General features: G+C 48.2%; 1 protein-coding gene across 2 annotated transcripts in view; it reads right to left on the minus strand.

Moving 5' to 3' along the window:
• Nucleotides 1-18784, minus strand: part of Mapkapk2 (MAPK activated protein kinase 2) — a 43899-nt gene extending 25115 nt beyond the window's left edge. The window contains exon 1 of one of the 2 annotated variants that reach the window (XM_020166703.2): nt 18219-18784. In XM_020166703.2, coding sequence (XP_020022292.1) covers nt 18219-18503 — 285 coding nt within the window. In that variant the 5' untranslated portion in view covers nt 18504-18784. The remainder of the gene's footprint in view (nt 1-18218) is intronic. The other variant, XM_020166704.2, reaches the window with a different exon arrangement.
• Between the last annotated feature and the right edge of the window lie 318 nt (nt 18785-19102).

A 19102-nucleotide genomic window follows, 5' to 3' on the forward strand; every position in this document is an offset into this window, starting at 1 on the left:
GGTTTGTTCCAAGTAAAGAATCCAGGGAGGCCTCCCAGACATTTCTCAGGAAGCCAGCAATCTAGGGGACCATTCATTCACATCCAGCTCCCACCACCCCACTGATGGTATAAAAACAGTGTTAGCCAGGACTCTCCAACTAAAAACAAAAAGAAGAAGGAAACCTCCATAAATGTCTATCTCTTTCACAATTCTGAATTCTTCCTTAAATACAACCCAAAAATGCTTTCATCTCAGCTCCTCTGGATGATAGAGAGCTAAGTGCCTTTCTACCCTGGTCCACCCTCCAGAAGCCCTTTGACCAGCCCACCTACTTCTTCCTGGATGTCCCCAGAGTCAACACAGACCTGTTATTGTCCTTGTCATCATCACATCATAACCATCATCATCAGAAAAGGAGATTGCAGAGAGGTAAAGGGGCTAACTCTTGCTCCCCTTCACTTGCAGGATTAGCAAGCAGCTGCCCCAGGCCCCAGCTCCTCTATTCTCCAGAACCAAGGAGGCTCTGAGCAGCTTGGGCCCCAAGTAGGGGTGTCTGCTGACTGCTCATTCCCTTCCTCCACCCCCCTGCATGCACACACACACACACACACACACACACACACACACACACACCACACTGTGCTTCCCAGGCATGACAGATGTGGCTGCTATTCAGTGTCTCCAAGCCAGGACAAAGCTGCACTAGAAACACAAAGCCCACAGGGATGCAGAAAGAGCCACCTTCAATAGAAGCCACCTGCCAGGCCCTTCTCAGCCACACCCCCAGCACACACAGGCACACCTTTTTCAAACAATCTCCAAGTAGTGTTGGTCCAGGGTCAGATGACTTTTCCCTGAATCACTGGACAGTTCTCTCAGAGGAGGGAGATTATATTTCCATTTCTCAAACAGCACCCCATAGGATGTTAATAAATGTTATGTAAACGAGAGTCTTACAAATTAGAAGCCCTAGGTTAAACAAAGTTAAACTGTTTCTATTACCACAGAACTTCTCCCAGCCTTTAATATGGCACTGTGCATGGCAGAACATTCCCCACTTATGTGATCACAGAGTAGTCAGGATTGGCACTGGTGCTTGGAGACATGAGTGGCTCCTTCTTCCTTCATCCAACCTCTGTACCTAGCTCTTCTACCACTTAGGAGTACATAAGACATGCCTTGCTTATGTTTCCCCACCATAAGCTTCCAGTGAGCAGGTGAGAGAGCAGATTAATGAGGGCACACATGCACTGACAGAACCTTCACTATTCAGGCCCAGTGGTAATGAAGCTTCTGTAAGGACCATTAGAAGTGCACGAAAGGGACAGAACCTATGCATCATTCATCCAACCTGGGTTGTGGACTATCTGTGCCAACATCACTAAGGATAACAGTTTGACCTCCCAGATATATCACCTGGTTTTGTTACCTTATCTAGTCCTCCCCACTCCAGACCTCACCAGCTGTCTTACCTTTGGCCTTAAGGGTATCTGGGTGACTTCACTCAATATACACACCTATGGCCAGTGAGCAGTCACAACCATAACCATCACACAAGGTCTGGGTGAGCTCAGTCACTGCCACAACCCCTAATTCCAGCAGAGAAACCTAAAAGGAACAGGAGGAAAGCTAAGGCAGCTTGATCAGCAAGGGGGCCCTGGCACTTCTCACCAAGGGGCCAAATAACAAATGGACAGGTAACAATGAATGGCAGACACTCAAACATGGCACAAATCTTCAAAGATTCTCAGAAATTTCATATTCCAACCACATATCACAGATTTTCTTTTGGACTTGAAGAGCACCCCTCCCCCATCCAAGAAAAACTGTCAAGACTAACTCCACTGGGTGGGAAAAAAAAAAAGCCCCTGTGCCTTGCTGTGAGCTTTCTGCGGTGGGCATTTGCTTTGCTCATAATGAAGCAGACTCTGAAAGGGTACCTGCAAGAAATTCTGCAGCTGAGTATGGCAGGTGTGTCCCCCTACACACACAAACACATACACACACACACACACACACACACACACACACACACACATACACACACACAGGGCACTCTCCAGCCCTGACCACCACACAGGAAGCCTCTCCTGGACTGACCATCCCTGCTCTGAAGCCTCGGACTGTTTCTGGCACACAGGAGTTTCTCAGAATGCTTTCAGCAGAGCTGCTAGTTGTGGTTAACATCTGGGCACCATGGAGAGGTCGGGGAACTCCTCCCACTCAGGCTGACCTAGAGGAGAGGAAGCCCCAGTGTTAGCCCTCTCCTCCCATCCCAGGAACATCGGAAGAAAGCAACATGAAGTATCAAAAGGCACTCCTGAACAGTCTATATTTTAAAATAAAAATCAATCACTTTTTTAAAAGTGTGTGTGCTCTCTCCCATAAGGATAAAGGCTAGAGTTTATCTCTACCCTATCTCTCCAATTTCTCTTCCTGCCCACTTGACAACTTAAGTCAGCCCTGTAGATACTGGGTATGAAGGGAACACTGACAGCCTCTCTGCATGTCCTCACTGCCCAACCAGTCCCAGCCCCAGCCCCACAGCAAAATCAAGACGGTCCCTTCCTGGCTCCTGCCAAACCCCCCCAGCCCCATCCCCTGAACTCTTCTCAAGGCCAGCCAGAATTCTTTGGCTCTGTTCATTATTCCAATTATCTCCTCTAACTGTTTGGAAGTAGCTGCTTCTGAAGCTGACACTTTAATACTTGATTTAAAACACTTTATTGTTTAAATACCAGTTTTGCCTCTAAGGCAGTCAAGCCTCCAGCCCTGCTTGTTAATTATCAGCTGCTAAACAGCACTTTCCTCAGAAGCGGATGAACTCCAGGCTCTGAGGGTGAGAATGCTGGTAACAGCAAGGGTTCTAGCTCCCCTAGGGCAGCCTCATTAAAACCCCAAAACGTCATACTGGGATTTGAACTCAGGGCTTTGCACTTGCTAGGCAGGCACTCTACCACTTAAGCCATGCCCCAGTCAAAAAAACAAAAGAAAACAAAACAAAAAAGAAAAACAGGCAAAAAGTGGATCCACTCCAGTGGCACAGATTGCACCTCACAAGTGCCAGGCACAGTCCTTGTCTTCAAGGCGCACAGTCTCACAGGGGAGGAGATGGTGGTGACTTGAATTCAAGTTCACAGCAAACATGCAGACAGGATGAACTGCCACTAGTCCATCTAATACAGTTGGCACTGCCTGGAATGGGAAAGCGTGGCCAGGTAAACTCTTGCATGAGTAGAAAGGATGGATGCAGAAGGATGAATACACAGGAGGCCCAAGAGAAGAGTCTGCATGCATGGTAGCAGACTGGAAGGCAGAAGGTGGAAAGGAAGGTCAAACCCAGCTGCTCAAATACCAGGTTTAGGAGTTGGTGTTCACACTGGAAGGGGAGGTATACTGAAAGTCTCTATAAACAGAAATGATGTCTATGGCCACATCTGAGTCCCTCAATGCCTCTAAAGGAAGCCAAGTGGGTGCCCTTGGAAAAGCACATGCTAACCAACCATGCAGACACACAGGAGCAGGCCCACAGCAGCTGGACAGTCCCTGGGCCTGTCCTGTTGAGATTCAGACCTTCCTCGGCCTCTCAGCAAGTCCTGACAACTGAAGTGTCAGGGGGACAATGCTGTGTCTCTGCATCTCCCTAGAGCCCTTGGCAGACAGGCTCCCTGAATGTGTGCCTTGACGCCAGGTGACAGGAACCGCACTGCGGCATGCTCGAATACCTGCTGAGACGAAGTGCAAGAGGTGAGGTGACACTGCCTGAGGGCTCCGGAGACGGCGGGAACACCAAGGATTTTAAAAGGTCAGGGAACAAAATTTCTACTTAATAAACATAGAACTATGACAACGTTAAAATTTTTAATGGTGGGGGTTTCTGAAAAGGGGTAAGCTCACCATCACTAGAGGAATCTGAGCACAGGTTGTAGATAGATTGGTGGGTGCCAAAACCCTGATAAATTCTCATTTGGAAGCATACTAAAAACACAAATTCTTGAATGTCACCGCTGTAAAGTCTAGGACTCAGTAAGATATAAGAATATTACCTAGAAAGCTGTACCTTCAAATGCTACCTACAAGTGAATAACACAAACCTGGGTTTGAAGCTATGAGGCTAGAGGCTAGATGACCATGTCGTCCAGAACAAAAAAACAAAATGCTTAAAAAGATTCTTTTCTAAGATGAGCATGGTGGTTCACTCTTCTAATCTCAACCACTTGAGAGTCAGAGGCAAGTGGCTCATATGAAGCCAGCCTAGGCAAAATTGAGATCCTTGTCTCAAAAACAAACCACACACTCCCCAAAAAGAAAGGCAAGTGGTAGAAAGCACTTGCTTAGCATGCATGAAGCCCTAGGTTCAATCCCCAGTACTGTCAAAAGTTAAAAATGTTAAAATAAATAAATAATTTAAGATCCTTTCCTAAATGATTACCTTCTATTTGCCTGCTCCCCTGGGCTTCCTGTGCCTTTCTACAAGTTCCCTTCCAGCTCAGATGCATCTTTACCAAGGTGTAGAATGATTATCTCAGAATCCCGCACTAAGGGAATGTTGTGTGATGACGGAATGTTCTCTATCTGTGCTGCACAATACAAAGACCACTTGCCAACAACTGAGTACTTATAATGCAAGCTGGGCACCAGTGGCTCATGCCTGTCTCCTAGCTATTCAAGTGACAGAGATCAGGAGCATCAAGGTTCATGAGATCCTATCTCAAAAAACCATCACAAAAAAGGGCTTAACGGAGTGGCTCAAGCAGTAAGAGCACCTGCCTAGCAAGCACGAAGCCCTGAATTCAAATCCCAGTGCTGCCAAAAAAATTTTTTAAAATGTAGTTAGCACTACCAAGGAACTAAATTTTAAGTTTTATTTAATTCTGGTCTGGAGGCATAGCTCAAGTGGAACAGCACCTCCCAACAAGTATGCAGCCCTGAGTTCAAACTCAGAACTGCCAAAATAAATAATTAATTAATTGAAATAGCCACAAGTGGCTAGTGGTGATCATATTAGCCAGTGCCCTACCCCCTTCACCACACTCTTTAAGCTCTCTCCAGCCTGAAGACAGGGAGCTCAACTTCAGAGCAAACATCAGGAAGGGAGAAGCTTTGTGTGTTCACTGTACCTAAAGCAACAGGTACAGAGAACAAAGAGCCTGAACAAAAACTTCATCTCTGGAGACTTTACCCTGTTCTGCCCAGGAAAGCAATTAACACCAGCAGCCAACACCTGTCCTGGGCAACCCAACTCCCTCCCAGCAAACAGAACTCATTCTCAGGGATGACCTCGAACTATCCACCCCTTAGTTGAAAAACTGAAGTTTCAAAAATTATACTGGAACATTTTGGCTGTGTTGAAATATAGAAAGCCAAGGGAAATAAATGTCAAAAGAAAGAAAAAAGACAGAAAGTCAGTTAGTTAGTTAGTTGCACTACTTTCCCAGACCTCCATCAAGTTTTCATCAGAAAAATATATCATCTGTACGTTTCTAAATATAACTGGCCTCTTGCCCAGCTCCTCCAGAAAGGCCAAAATCAAACCTGACCAAGAACTCCAGATTAACAAGTGTGGTCTTCCAGCCTTGATTCCTGCCTCCCACACACATTTTGGGCAACTTCTCCCAGCCTCTGCCTATATACAGTCTGAATCTACCACCATGGTGGTTACCTGAGTTGAGAAACAACTAGAAGTAACTGCTTCAACCTTCTGGGATACCAAGAATTGAGCAAGAGGCCCCAGGTGGGTGCTGGGAACCACATGTCCTATTTAACGAGCTCTCAGCATCGAGTGAGAGACAAGCAACACCGTGCAGTTGTGTGGTATGTACCAGCCCTCCCTGGCCTGGACAGCAATGGATAAGGTACTTTCTCAAGGGTCCCCCTGTCCAAGTCTTGGCTGCTTCCCTCTGTAGACACACAGCTAGCCTGCTGCAGAGATGCAGTCTCTCAGAGAAGGGAGGAAGGTGCAGATGGAAAGAAGGGCCTGGAAAGACTACATATGAAAAGTCCTGTGGGAGGAAGGGGCAAAGACCATCCATCAAAGACTAGACACTTTTTCTGAAGTTTACTGGAAGATGGAGTTTTTAACCCCCACCACCATCTCACTCTAGAAAAAGAAAGAAAGGAGGGGGCAAATGTTGCAACTTCCTTTGTCACGGCATATGCTCAGGAGAAAACAGACCCAACCCATTGCTTCACTTTCCTAGCTGCACTAACGGACAACTCATTCCTCAGCCCTGCCCTCTGCTCACCCAACTCCTGAGATGCAGGAAGCCAAGATGACCAGAGCATGGGGCCACCGAGACCTTCAGTGTCCTCATATGCAGTCCGCCTGTTCCTCCACTTCGAAGCAAACCCAGGAAGGATGTGATTCTTCAGAGCAAGAGAGGAGCCTCCTGAGGGCCACATGAGGATAAAAAAAACCTCCGCCACAGCTTAGCATTCCGATCCTCTATAGCCTCTGGCATTTGCATTTGCCTTCTGCCTGATGTTTCCTCTTTCCTCCAAATGTGTATCTCAAAAACAAACCCTGTTAAAGCTACAATGCCACACACACACTCCTAGCATTCCAGGGCCTCCTTCCCTCTTCATTTTCTCCTTTGCATCTATCAACAAGCTGTGCCATTTAACGGATTGTGTTCTGTTTTCCCTTGCTCGAATGCAAGCTCTATGTGGGCAGAATTATGTTTTTGTTTGTTTTAGACACCGATATAGCCTCAGAGCACTTAGTTGGTATTCAATAAATGATTGCTAATGAGAGAATTATTCTGAGCATGTTTCCTCTTCTATTAAAAAAGAGACTTTTACTTTGCAGTACTATTTCCAGGATTACCAAGGGTGTAAGTCTCTAACATGATGTCTGATACGTAGTATTTGCTCAGTAAGGGCTTGTTCCTAATCCAAGGAACCTTCAGAGCTGCTAAACTTCGAAGGAACAGGGAGCTGAATGTCAGAAAATTGTTATATGTATCAAAGCCAATCTGGTGTTCTGCTCTATCCTTAGGGAAGCTGCAAAAGTCATTCTTGGCACTGCTAATTAATTTTCTTAAGTAGTAAGTTACTTTGGATCCCAAGGGGATAGAAAACACCCTAAGGCAAATCCTGCTTAGAAAGGCAGGGGTCTGGTCTAAGCTGCTAGAAAAACCAAACCTCATTGTTCTAAATTCCTCTCATCTCATACAGCAGAGGTATTAAACGGGTCTAAACCCAAGGGAATGACCCTGACTATTCTAAACTAATCCTGCCATCTGGGCCTCCTGATGGCCAGTCAGCAGGAAAGACAGGAGGCAGGCAAGGAGGAGAATAAACGTTTATAAACACTGGATGAATGAATAAAAATACTGCAGCCATGAGAAAGATGAAATAACACTGGCCTGCAGAAACTGGAAGCGGATGACTCTCTGCCCCTGGGCTCCCTGGGTCCCAGGCTGACCGGCACCAGGTCATTTTCCTAGCAGTGGGGCTACACCAACAGTGAAGAAAGGCATTTGGAGCCGAAGTCCTTTGAGGTCAAGTCTGATCCCTTTGACTTACAAATGAAGAAACTGAGTGTTGTCCACATGGATTCTCGGACTTGCTCAGGGCCACATGGGTAAGGTTGGAAGCCAGGTCTCTTGGGTTCTCTATCCCGCCCAAATCTTGTGGTACACAAGCTCCATGAGGCTCAAAGCTCTGACCTCAATCTCAGCAACCGAATGTCAATGCTGGTCCCTCTTGCAACATACCAGCACAAGCCTGGCAGACAGATAACCCTGGATTGCATCTGTGTGTCTCCACTGCATGTCTGGAGTCAACTAGAAAATGCCAAGAACTGTAGGAAAGTTGGCACACTCCAAATCTGTCCCTTCCTCAGTTCAAGTTCTCCAAGAGACAGAAGGGCCATTTCCGTAACAGAAATGGGAGGGACCTTGCAACAGGAAGAAGAAGGAGAAGCATCAATTCTTACAATTGTCTTGTAAGAACTCCACTAACAAAAACACGAGGTACCGCCTTGAGTCAGCAGATCTGAGTGGGCAGAGGGAAGAAATGCCCAGAAGTCTGTTCTGAAAGCCAGCAGACAGGAGACACTTGGGGGATCGACACTATATTCCTGACTCAGTCTCAGAGGGCCCAGCCCAGCACTGTCTCACTCCCAGAGCTGCCATGGCCCCAACCCTGAATTTCTTCTTAAATGAGGGCAGTCAGTACATGGAAATAAGAGGATGCAAAAAAAAAAAAATTGTGGGTCTTCAAACAATTTAAAACCCAATCTAAATCTAAACAAACACCTTGCACATGGAGGAATGCATTTAAAATGTAAAATAGCAGGCAATTTGAAAAGGAGGGTCACTTTCATCTTTTCTTTTCTTTTTGGGTGCTGGAGAGTTCATCCAAGGCCTCAAGTATGCTGAGTCCACACTCTGCCACTGAGCTACCTCCCAAGTCCTGGTGTGAAGGGCTTCATGGAGAGCAGCCTTTGGGCAGGGTTGACATGAAAGTGTGTGAAGAAGAGGGGAGGGGCAAAGAAGATACAGGTGGACACATGCAAAGGTAGGGGGCAGAAAGGAAACAACATATATAAGTCACTTAAACTGAGCAAGGAAAGGAAAAAGCATGCCTGAATTCAGGGAAAAATAAGACTGGAGCCAGACCTGGGAAGAATTAGGATGTGTCATCTATTCAGCACGCCAAGGAACCCTCTGAACGGTTTAACCTACAAAGCTAACATGATCAGAGCTGGGCTTTAGGCAAACTACTCCCCAGCTGCACATTAAGGAACTGAGGGGGCAAGACCTTCATTCCACAGCTGAGGGTGCTCAGAGTCAGTCTCGTGGTTCTATTGCTCACTCCACCCTTCAACACCGCTTCACTCTGTTCCTGCCTTCTCTATTACACTCAAACCCAATTTTATTTTCTTTCAAAGAATCTGAGCCAAGGTAATCAAGTCCATGAAGCCAGGACAGTTTGAGACCTAGGAGAGGGATCTAAGACTCCAGAGCACATGAATGATCTGAAGTCACTGAGAATACAGGCAGGCTCTGCTGAACAGGACACAAAGCTTATGAGCTTGGAGGTCACAGAAGACAACACCACCACAGGCATTTCTGAGGTAAGCATTCACAAATCAGGTTACTATACAGGTCTTCCGCCTGTCAGTGACCTGGGCACCTGTAGGGAGAGAGAAGAAAGGCAACAGATGACCCCTTGCTAGCCTCTCCAGCACAGCTCCAGAGTACATGTGGAGTCCACCAGTCCACCTGCATTCCTGGGATGCTCTGAGTTCCATACACCATAGGACCTTCAGTGTCCACAGCTACCCCTCCACTCCCCCAGGCAAGACCCTTTGAGCTCTGCAGAAGTCAAGCGTGACAAGCAATCTGCAGACTCTTACTTAAAAGAGTCTGTCCTCCTCAGCTTCTGTGAAGTCTGGTTTTTAAATCCTACTAACCTCCTAAGAATACAGAGGCTGAGGAAGGAGGCCAGATAAGGATAGAAGAGGGAGGCTATGGCTCTTCCAAGGACAGGGGCTCCTTCTGTCAGAGTTAAAAATAAACTCTTAGCAACTATACCCAGCTCCTCCCCTCCAGAGGCCAGTGGGCCTTGGCAGATAAATCTCTCCCTGCAGGGAAAATGAGACCTGGGGACAGAAGGGAAAGGACAACTAAGGAGACAGGTCTGGGTGTATAACTCCACTGAGGTGAAGGGTACCCCAAGTCCTATCCCTTGGCTCCTGTCACTCTCCCCACACACCCTTTCCCACATATAAATTTTAATCCCACAAAACCAACCCAGAGACCTCTTGTGTCATGATTAGCACCAACACCTGTCCAGGAACTGGAACGATCAGAAAGAAGAGAAAGCCAAAGTGAAACTGAAGGATACCTGCCTAGTAACTCTGGCTAAGCAAATACTCTGGCTACCTGTGCCCCTTTCTCATCTTGCTCCACAGGTCTCCAGAGGAAGAGGACAGACCCCAGGGACACAGATCACCAATACTTCTGCCCCTGCAGTTACAGGGTAAAAGAAATTCATGCCCTCGGTGATATTCTACAGGTAGCTGAGCTGGGAAGACCAGAGAGGCTATGGTCTGACTTAGGAAGGAGGCCCCAAGAGCCAGACCCAGTTATTCTCGGAAGCCAACAAGATGATGTCACACTTGACAATGTGGTAACCTGAAGCCCCACACTGGGGTGGAGAATGTAACTTAGCAACAGGGCAAGAGGACAAGCAGGTAACAAGCTCAGTCCCAGGACAGTGGGCCCACAGCAGACACAGCCCCAAGTATCCTATGTCTAGGAGGCCTGCTTGGAGGACACCAGAGCCGGGGACAAGCACAGCAGAAGACCTAAAAAACTCTGAAGAGCATGTTCACCCTCTTGGTCTAACCCTGTCCCTTCTAGGGAATAAGCAAGGCAGTTCCATGGGGCCTCATTCATGTAAATGTAGATGCCCAGAAAAGGACAAGTCACCACAAGTACACAGAACAGTAAACTGGCCCCAAACTTCCCATCAAGTTCAGGCTGGAAGAGAAAGGGGCAAAGAGGGAGGGCATGGAGAAAAGTGACAAATAGTTCACAGTGTGACAGGAAGACCTAGGACAGATATCAAGGCCTGGCGGTAAGGAGAAGACTGCAGCAATGGCAGGTTTATTTTTAGCCACTGGGACAGAGGGACTGAGTAACCATCCTGAGCCCTGGGCAGGAAGCCAGGCTGCAAGTGGCTAGTGCGGGTTGGGAGCCTCCTAACAGTATAGATAACCAAAATGGCAGCAATGTGGTCAACTGAATCATCTGCTGCAGAGAAGTGGGGAGGGTTAAGACACTCCCTAGGAAGAGGAGGGTGACAGACTCAGCACAGGTAGGTCTCCTCTGAGCTCCCTCCCCTCCCCAGGACTACAGAGATTTCACCTCTACTTCAGGTTCAAAAGAAGAATCATCATGGAGACCAGGTATGGTGGTTCACACCTATATTCCCAGCTACTCAGGAGGTGGAGATCAGGAATATCACCCAGGCAAAAAGTTAGTGAGACTCCATCTCAATCAAAGAGCCAGGCAATGGTGGCATGCACCTGTCATCCCAGCTACACAGGAAGTATAGGTTAAGAGGATCTTGGTCCCAGGCCAGCCCAGGTCAGGAAGGGAGAGACCCTACCTGAAAAATAACTAAAGCAAAAAAGGACTGGGGGGTGTGTATTTAAGTGGTAGAGTGCCTGCCTAGCAAGTGCAAGGCTCTGACTTCAAACCCAAGTACTGCAGTCAATCAATCAAACAATAAATAAGTCATAAAAAAATCACAGAAGTGAGTCAAATACAGACTCTCTCATCTCCTTGTCTTCTCTAGGACAAAAGAGGTTTCTAACAGGTAGCCAGCCACAGAGCTGCCACTTCTGGCCACCCACCATTCTTCACTTCCCAAATGAGTCCAAATGTTGCCTGAAAACGACCCTCAAGAATGGGATGCCCTTTTACACATCCCTTCTGAAGAGCTGAGGTTTCTAACAGGAGGAGCACACAGCTTGGCTGACCTTAGAGAGGAACATCACATAAAATGACTAGAGGCTGACCTTGGGGCCACATCCCAGGCTCTCCCACCTGCTGTTGGCACACAGAGGTGTTTACTGAATCAGAGAATAAAGTCCCCAAGAACTCTACAACGCCAGAGGCCAAGCCCAACCTCATGCCCATTTCCTCTGTGCCTCTTTCTCCTGCAACCAAACTGAATGGCCTGGTATACAGGACCCCACAGTCCAAACCCACAGGGCTGAAACCAACTGCTCTTGCCTTGAACCAGCAGGACAGAGAAGAAACAGACATGACCAGGCAACCCCTTCTCCTCTTGCTTCCTCAGACTCCAGATCTCTCTTCTTACCCAGCCCTCTCTGGGGGCTCAATGGACCTGGAATTGAATCCTAATTTCCTCATCAGCTTTGGGAGTCAGTCCCCAGCTGTCAGCTCAGAACAGCCCATAGCACATAACTGTGTCTGTGGGTGAATTAAAAGGTGCTCCTTTCAGTGAATGCAGCCTGGCAAGTGGGCAATGCTGGATGTCATTCACACTCCCCTCAGCCAGGTGCCCCTGTACATAACCAATCACAATGGCCTTCAAGTGCCTGTCCCATGGCTTCAAATGACAAAGGGGTCTGAAGTAGGAAAAATACAGGATTCCTAATCTTGACCTTATACTAAGATTCTTCTGATTTCAAAGAAAAGAGAAGATACTCCCACCCATCCTGATTCCATAGCCCATCCTCTGCCCAGTAGCTAGCTGGAACTAAGTTTTTCCAAGTCTTCATACAGGGGAAAAAGCAGCTAGTCAGTGATGATTATTGACTAACTGGACACAGGCTGCCTTGTAATCCAGCATTACGCTTACCAAAATGGCATCCACACTGACACAGAGCAAGTCAGCACCTCTCCCACCTGCCCTCAGCCTCTTGTCTCCAGCACAGCCTCTTCCACTACCCAACACTGTGCTCAGCATCTGCTGTGGCCCAAAACTGTGATGTGTACACTAAGAGACCTACTCACAATTATCTGGCAGGACAGAAAGTCTTGCTTTGGGGGTTGTTATTGTTTGGGGTTTTTGTTTTGTTTTGCTTTCTTATCCCTAAAAACAGCTAATTTTTACTTATTTACATCTATAGTTACATATCAGTATTTTCCTAAGGACTAGAACTGGCACAACAATCTCACTGGGTAACACATACCTGGTATATATTAAGCTATCCAGTGGTGCACCCCCTTCTCCATTTATAAGGTGGCCTACATGGAAAGCAGGTTAGTGGAGCTTAGTTTTGGACTGCCAGATCTACAATCTCAGTACAACTACCCACTAGCTATCAAAGAACCCAAGAAACCTGAACCAAGAACCTGGTTCCCAGGGAACCAGGCCCTAAGAGGTGGCTCTGATGCCAACACTAAGACCTTGGACACGCCACTGAACCTTTCTGCACCAGAGCAGTCTCTTCCTCAGTGAGATGGAAGGAAGCAAGAAAGATGACCTGGGAGTGTCAACTGCAAGTTGCCATGAGGTGTGGGTTCCTTTACCTCTGGGCCTTAAACCATCACTAAGAACAGCCACAGCCAATGTAAAGAACAATTCTACCTTACCCATGTCCCTGCAAGACACAAAACCACCTGGAAAGGTGCAGTAAAAGGAAGACAGGAAAAAAGAGACCTAACATAACCCTTGGAAGGGCTGAAGCAGAGGGAAGAAGGCAGGATAGTGTGAATTCCTGTGCCACAGATATTAAACCACCAGGGAGAATCCTGGCAGAGAGCACAGCAGAGCTGCTCATTCATTGTGAAATAACTCAGATGCGAATGTTGGTGCCCAGCTCTTACCCACCTTGGCTGACATTCCCCTTGGCACAGACCCCTAGCAACCCTGGGCTCTGTGGGTTATAGGAGTTCAGCCCCTCTCCCAGCCCCAGGATTTGGCCAGGGATTAAGTTTGCCTCCAGCAATCCTGGGGCTTGGCTCTTCCAGGACCTCTTCCCAATCCTGCAAGGGCTCCTTCAGTAAAATCATCAATTGAGGATGGTACAACTCCTTGCGTTCCAAGCCCTCCAAACATTTTCTCGACCATGAATACCAATATCTTCATCCGCCCCCAGAAAATCCCTTTGTTTCCCAGACCCCCACCAATATGTGGCCCTGAGGCTCTAGGAGGGCTTTTCTCTTCCCTCCTAGCAGCCACTGGTCCTCAATCTTAGCTGCAGATTATTTTCAAATTCTATCAGAGCCCAGAACTCACAAGTGAAAAAGAACCATGAGCTTCAGTGATGCCAAGAACTCTGTTTTAGTAGAGGGGACAGGGCCAAGGCCAAGGCAGACATACCTGGAACCTTCTCTCAAGAAAAGAACAGAGTCTCTGCAAGCAAAAATCAGACACTTCCCTCAAAAATCCACAAGCCCCAACCTCAGTGATTTCAAACCTTTCTTCATAACATCTTCAAGCTCCCAAATGCTTTAAAACCTGCTTTGACACAAGATCAGTAAAGGTCAATTCTGAGCTCCCAGCCCCACTTGCCCCTGCTCTGCTGCTGCTCTTCTCAGCTCTAACCATGACCAGCTTCACCGTGACCTCTGGCAGACATGCTCATTCTTTAGAGGCCCAGGAATGTCCCACTGACGCCACCAAAGCTTTCAGACCTCACAGAAATCCCTCTTTCAAAGTTCTTCTGTTCCTAATCACACAATTTAGCCCCTAGGCTAGCAAAATCCAGTATGATGTTCCACAAGGATGAAAACATTCTTTCGCACTATTCAATTCGTGTCTATCAAATCAATTTTTAATTGAGTTTCATTCCTTCATGTTCATTAATTTTAATATTAATAGTTGCACATGGGTCGTGACTACCATATTCAACAATAAGGGCCTGGATACAGTTGTTAATTTTGCCTTCTTCAAATAGGTTTGGAAGGTTTTTTGAGACAGTTTCCCTATGTAGCTTAGGCTGGCCTTGAACTTGTTATGTAGTCCAAGATGGTCTCAAACTCTTGATCTTCCTGCCTTGACCTCCCAAGGGCTATGATTACAAGTATATGCCACCACTCCTGGGTCAAATAGGTTTCTTTCTTGAACCTCAAAATTTTACAGGCTACTACGTATGTCTATATCCTCAATGGTAAGTGCTCAGCAAACTGTTCACTATCTAGAACCATATTAGATACAAAAGAGGCTGGTTTAATCTGTGAGAACTTCTTTACCTTGTGATTCTATCCAGCAAACTCCAGTTGAGACACTGCCTCTCCCCCAGCCACACTACCCATCACTTCTCCCACAAGCTCACAGAAGTAGGTGGGTTGGACAAGACAATGCCTGTACTAGGGGATGCAGGAGCTCTAGTGTTTCCCTATAACAGTGTCCAGACCAACCATGAGAGGTTCGAATCATCTTCCCTTCATGACAGCAAAGGAAGCCACATTGAAGTGGCACTTACATGACCTGGAGAGGGAGGACCACTAGAGAAAGGAAAGGAGGAGAAACTATGAACCTCATTTCCTCTAGGCTATGCAATGGAAAGATAAACAGAGATAAGTTATGACAACATTCTGTACTCAGTAAGCAATAATATGCTTCACCTAATCAGCGCTGCACAGCAGAGGACAACAGTACCAGCTTCAATTAAAGTTGTTCAGCTGATACCTAAAACTTACCATGATACAGTAAAGCAGAAAGCAGCTGAGGGACGCCACGAGGAATATGACCAATTAATACCTAAATGGGCTGAAACTAGGTATTCCTACTGATGAATTCCCATGTTCTTATACGAATAATAATAATTAAGATTTCTATCAAACAATGTCTGTAAAAGGGAGACAAGTGGCAAAAAAAACTTCTAACTACAAATCCAAAATTCATGCCGGTTTAGAAGCTGCCCCTCCAATGTTGGCCATCCAGCTTAAGGTGCCAGATACCCACCCATTGCCCACTGGCCAACAGCCAACAGTCAAAGGAGGACTTGTGGTCAGAGCAGTTCCCCAGGCTCCAGGTGCTCTAGAATGACAGCCAGCCCATGTTTGTCAATGTCACCACAGTTAGGAAGTAGAGAAAGGCCTGAGATTAGGAGTGAGGTGCCCTGAGTTCTAACCCTACCTCTGCCAAGTGAGTGGCTATGTTACCGTAAGCAAGTCACTCCTTCACTCTGGGTCTTGGTTTTCTCATCTACAAAATGAGAAGGTTAGATGAGATGACCTCCCAAGGCTCTGCCTGGAAGTACAAGTGTGACTCAGAACCTGGCAGGAGATGATGAGGCCAGGCCATAGTACCCAAAAGCATTTCAACATCAGCTCTCCTAGGTGGAGGTAGAGAAGCAGCAGGATGAGTTAGGACCATTTTTAAAGCACTGATTTCACTTAACAGGGCAAAGAGGTTACAGGCCACAGATAGGGAGCAGAACCTCTAGGCAGCCACCACCTTCCTTCAACTCTCAGGGCTATAAGACAGCAGACATCCAAAACCCCCAGGAGCTGCTGGCCCACAGCTCTGTCCTAAATTCCCAGGAATAGGCTGAGCACACTCTGCAGAGCACAGGTCTCTTCCCTTTTTCTCAGCACCTTCCCAAAGAGGTCATCCATGCAGCCGGCCCCACCCCACCCCACCCACAACACACACATCTTCCTCCCTAGCTTCATCATCAAAAGGCTCCTGGTTTGGAAAATCATTCCACTATTCAGCACCTAAAGTTAATCAAAATCCAAGATCTAGAAATCTCTTTGGTGCAAGTCTCTGGAACAGGATTCTTTGAACCAGATTCCCCCACAGCTATAATTATGCCTTAGCCAATATTTGGATATGAAAGTGCTGTTGACACTGCTGTCAGTCTCCAAATGCATCGTCCCTCCTTTCTTCCTCTATTATTAAGTTTTAACACAAAGATGTGTGAGAAATCTACAATTTAACTTCTAAGATCTAGGAGCAGGCTGCCTGTCAAAACAAACTGTCTTCAATCTTCACCCACTTCTTACACTAGAAGCATAAGCTATGAGGGTTATTTAATATACTAGATTTTTCCTTTAAAAACTATTCAAGGGAAAAAAAAATACCCAAACTTCACTCCTATTAATTACAATAGAAATCTGAATTGCAACTGCCAGTGGGTGAAGGCAGATGGCATCTCAGAAGAGATAGAAAACTCTCCTGGAAAGAACATCTGTCACTTCCTCAATGGTACAGGTTAACTGTGGTCAGACCATTCACACACCTCCAGTCTCCAAGATCAGAGCCACAGTCAATCCAAACAACTCCTCCCTTTCCCCTTAGTTACCACAGCACAAATAGTTTTCATTACACTGATTAATTCCCTCTTCAACAGTCAACACTAGACAACAAGCAAGATCCCATGGCAAGAGCTTATAGTAGAAACCAAAGAAATGTGACAGCACTGAGGGTGAAAGCAGCAAGAAAATTATTTGAAAGGCCTTAAAATATAAAATCAGACATGCTTACACTCAACAGTGTAAAAATAGGTTTTTATTACATCTGATTGTGTATGCTACGGGTAACTCTTATCTAAGTTTAGTATTTGATAACTGAAACACAGTTGGCTGTGAGGCTTGAAAGGGAAGAGAAAAATATAACACAGGAAGTATTTCTCTCCTCCTCCAATCATTAAGATACCCCAGGGGAAACAGACCTGCCATGTGACCTTTAGAGATGTGGTTTGACCTGAAATCCTTCTGAGAAGAAAACCTTTTTGGTGACTCTGAATGACTGGCTCACACTTCACTAGGGACCCACCACACCACATCAGACCTCCAAGTCTATTCTGTTTAACTTCTGAAATGGTGTTGTCACTTAAAACCCTCATTCTCCCCCTTACCACACTCCCTCAAAAAAAAAAAAAAAAGGTTGGGTTTCCCCAGCCCAAGAATAGCGTTTCCTCCTGCTGCCCACCAATCACCCGGGTCCAGGACTGAAGTGGCTGTCTCTGGATTGCAGAATCAGCACAGGGCCAAACTGTGGCTTACAGACTTGGTTTACAATGATCAATGGAGCTATGGAAACAGCAGACACCGCGCCGGAGCCTGCTGGCCTCCCATCTGGAGCCTCACAAGCTCTAGAGGTAGGAGGGGGCCAGCTCTCCCCAGATCAAAACAATCCCTCCCCCGCGCGGGGGGCGGTGTCCCGGCGGAATCTCCAGCCTTGCGCCTCCGGAGCCGGCGCGCCCCACGGCCGCACGGCCGCCCTCGCGAGGCCCAGGGAAGTGAAATCACACATTCCGGCTCCCAAATAAGGAGCGAGGCTAAATAAACCTCTGAGATCCGACTTCTCCAAACCAACCGACCAACCAACTCAATGAGTAATGGGCCTTTTGTGCCCGCAGAAAGAAAGAGAGGAGGGAGGGAGGATGGGGAACCACAAGCCCCAAAAATCACTTCCTTGAGACCGGGATGAAATTAGCAGAAGTGAACCCAAAGCCAACCGTTGCGACTCGGCTGGATCCCGCTCAAACCCCAAAATGGCAGAGTGCTCACGAGTCCCCGCCACTCACCGCCAGAGGTGACCGGAAACTCGGTCCGGGCGGCGTGGTCTGCTCCGATCCTACGGTCCCCATCGCACACCCGCACCCCTGGGCGCCCGGGCCAGGACAGCCCCACCGCGGCCACTCGCTGCCCCGGACGCCCAGTCCCAGCAGACAGAGAGGTCAGCACCAAGACCCTAGCGATCTGTGCGCCTGGGCAGCTCCTGCGTGTTGGTGGTCGTCCCCAGGAACACCCCCGCGGCCCGTCCCCCACTTCCCGGGTTCCCAAACCTACTTTGAGGGCGAATTTCTCCTGGGTCCTCTTGTTGAAGATTTGCAAAACTTTCCCGTTGATGCCCAGTCCCAGGACCTGGCTGGTGACCTTGTAGTCGTCGATGATGGCGTTCTTCTTGATTTGCAGGCTCGACTTGACGTGGAACTGGGGGAACTGCTGCGGGGGCTGCGGCGGAGGCTGGGCCGGAGGATGAGGCTGGGCCGGGGCGGGGGGCTGCGGCGGCAGCGGCGGCGGCGGGTTGGGGAACGGCACCGGCGGGGTCTGGCCTTGGGAGTTGGACAGCATGGTGCCGGGAGACGCGGGCGCACAAGCGGGAGGGCCCGCGGCCGCCCCCTCCTCCAACTCCGGACAGGGTCCCCGCCACCCCGCGCCCGGCAGCGAAGTTTGATCCGGACTGGAGCCGGCTTCCCCGCCCCGGCCCGGCTCCAGGCTCGGCGGGTCGCGGGGCTCCGTAGGTCCCGCCGTGCGCCGCTGGCGCCCACCGGCCCTGCGCCCACCCTCCCTCCCTCCCCCCCGGGGGCCAAGCGCTCCGGAGAACGCGGGATGGCGGGGGCCCGGCCGGGGGGAAGCGGTCGCACTACAAAGTACCCAGCCCCGGGGCCGGCGGCCGCGTCACAGGCTCGTCTGCGTCCGGGGCTGGTCCTTAAAGGGGAGGGTCAGGGGGTGGGGCTTGGGGAGGCGTGGGTATGGGGGAGGGGCAGGCCTTAAAGGGGAGGAAGCCAGGAGCGAAGAGAGTGGAGGAACCACGACTAGAGACTGGAGGTTGGAGAACTGGGAGAGGGGACCAAGAAATTCTAGTTCTTAATCCGGGCCACGCAAAAGAAAGGGGGAGGCGAATGAAAGTAACTGGATAAATCAGACAGAAAATCTTCTGTTTTCCAGTT

This window comes from Castor canadensis, chromosome 11 (assembly GCF_047511655.1).
Source record: "Castor canadensis chromosome 11, mCasCan1.hap1v2, whole genome shotgun sequence".
Lineage (NCBI taxonomy): Eukaryota > Metazoa > Chordata > Mammalia > Rodentia > Castoridae > Castor > Castor canadensis.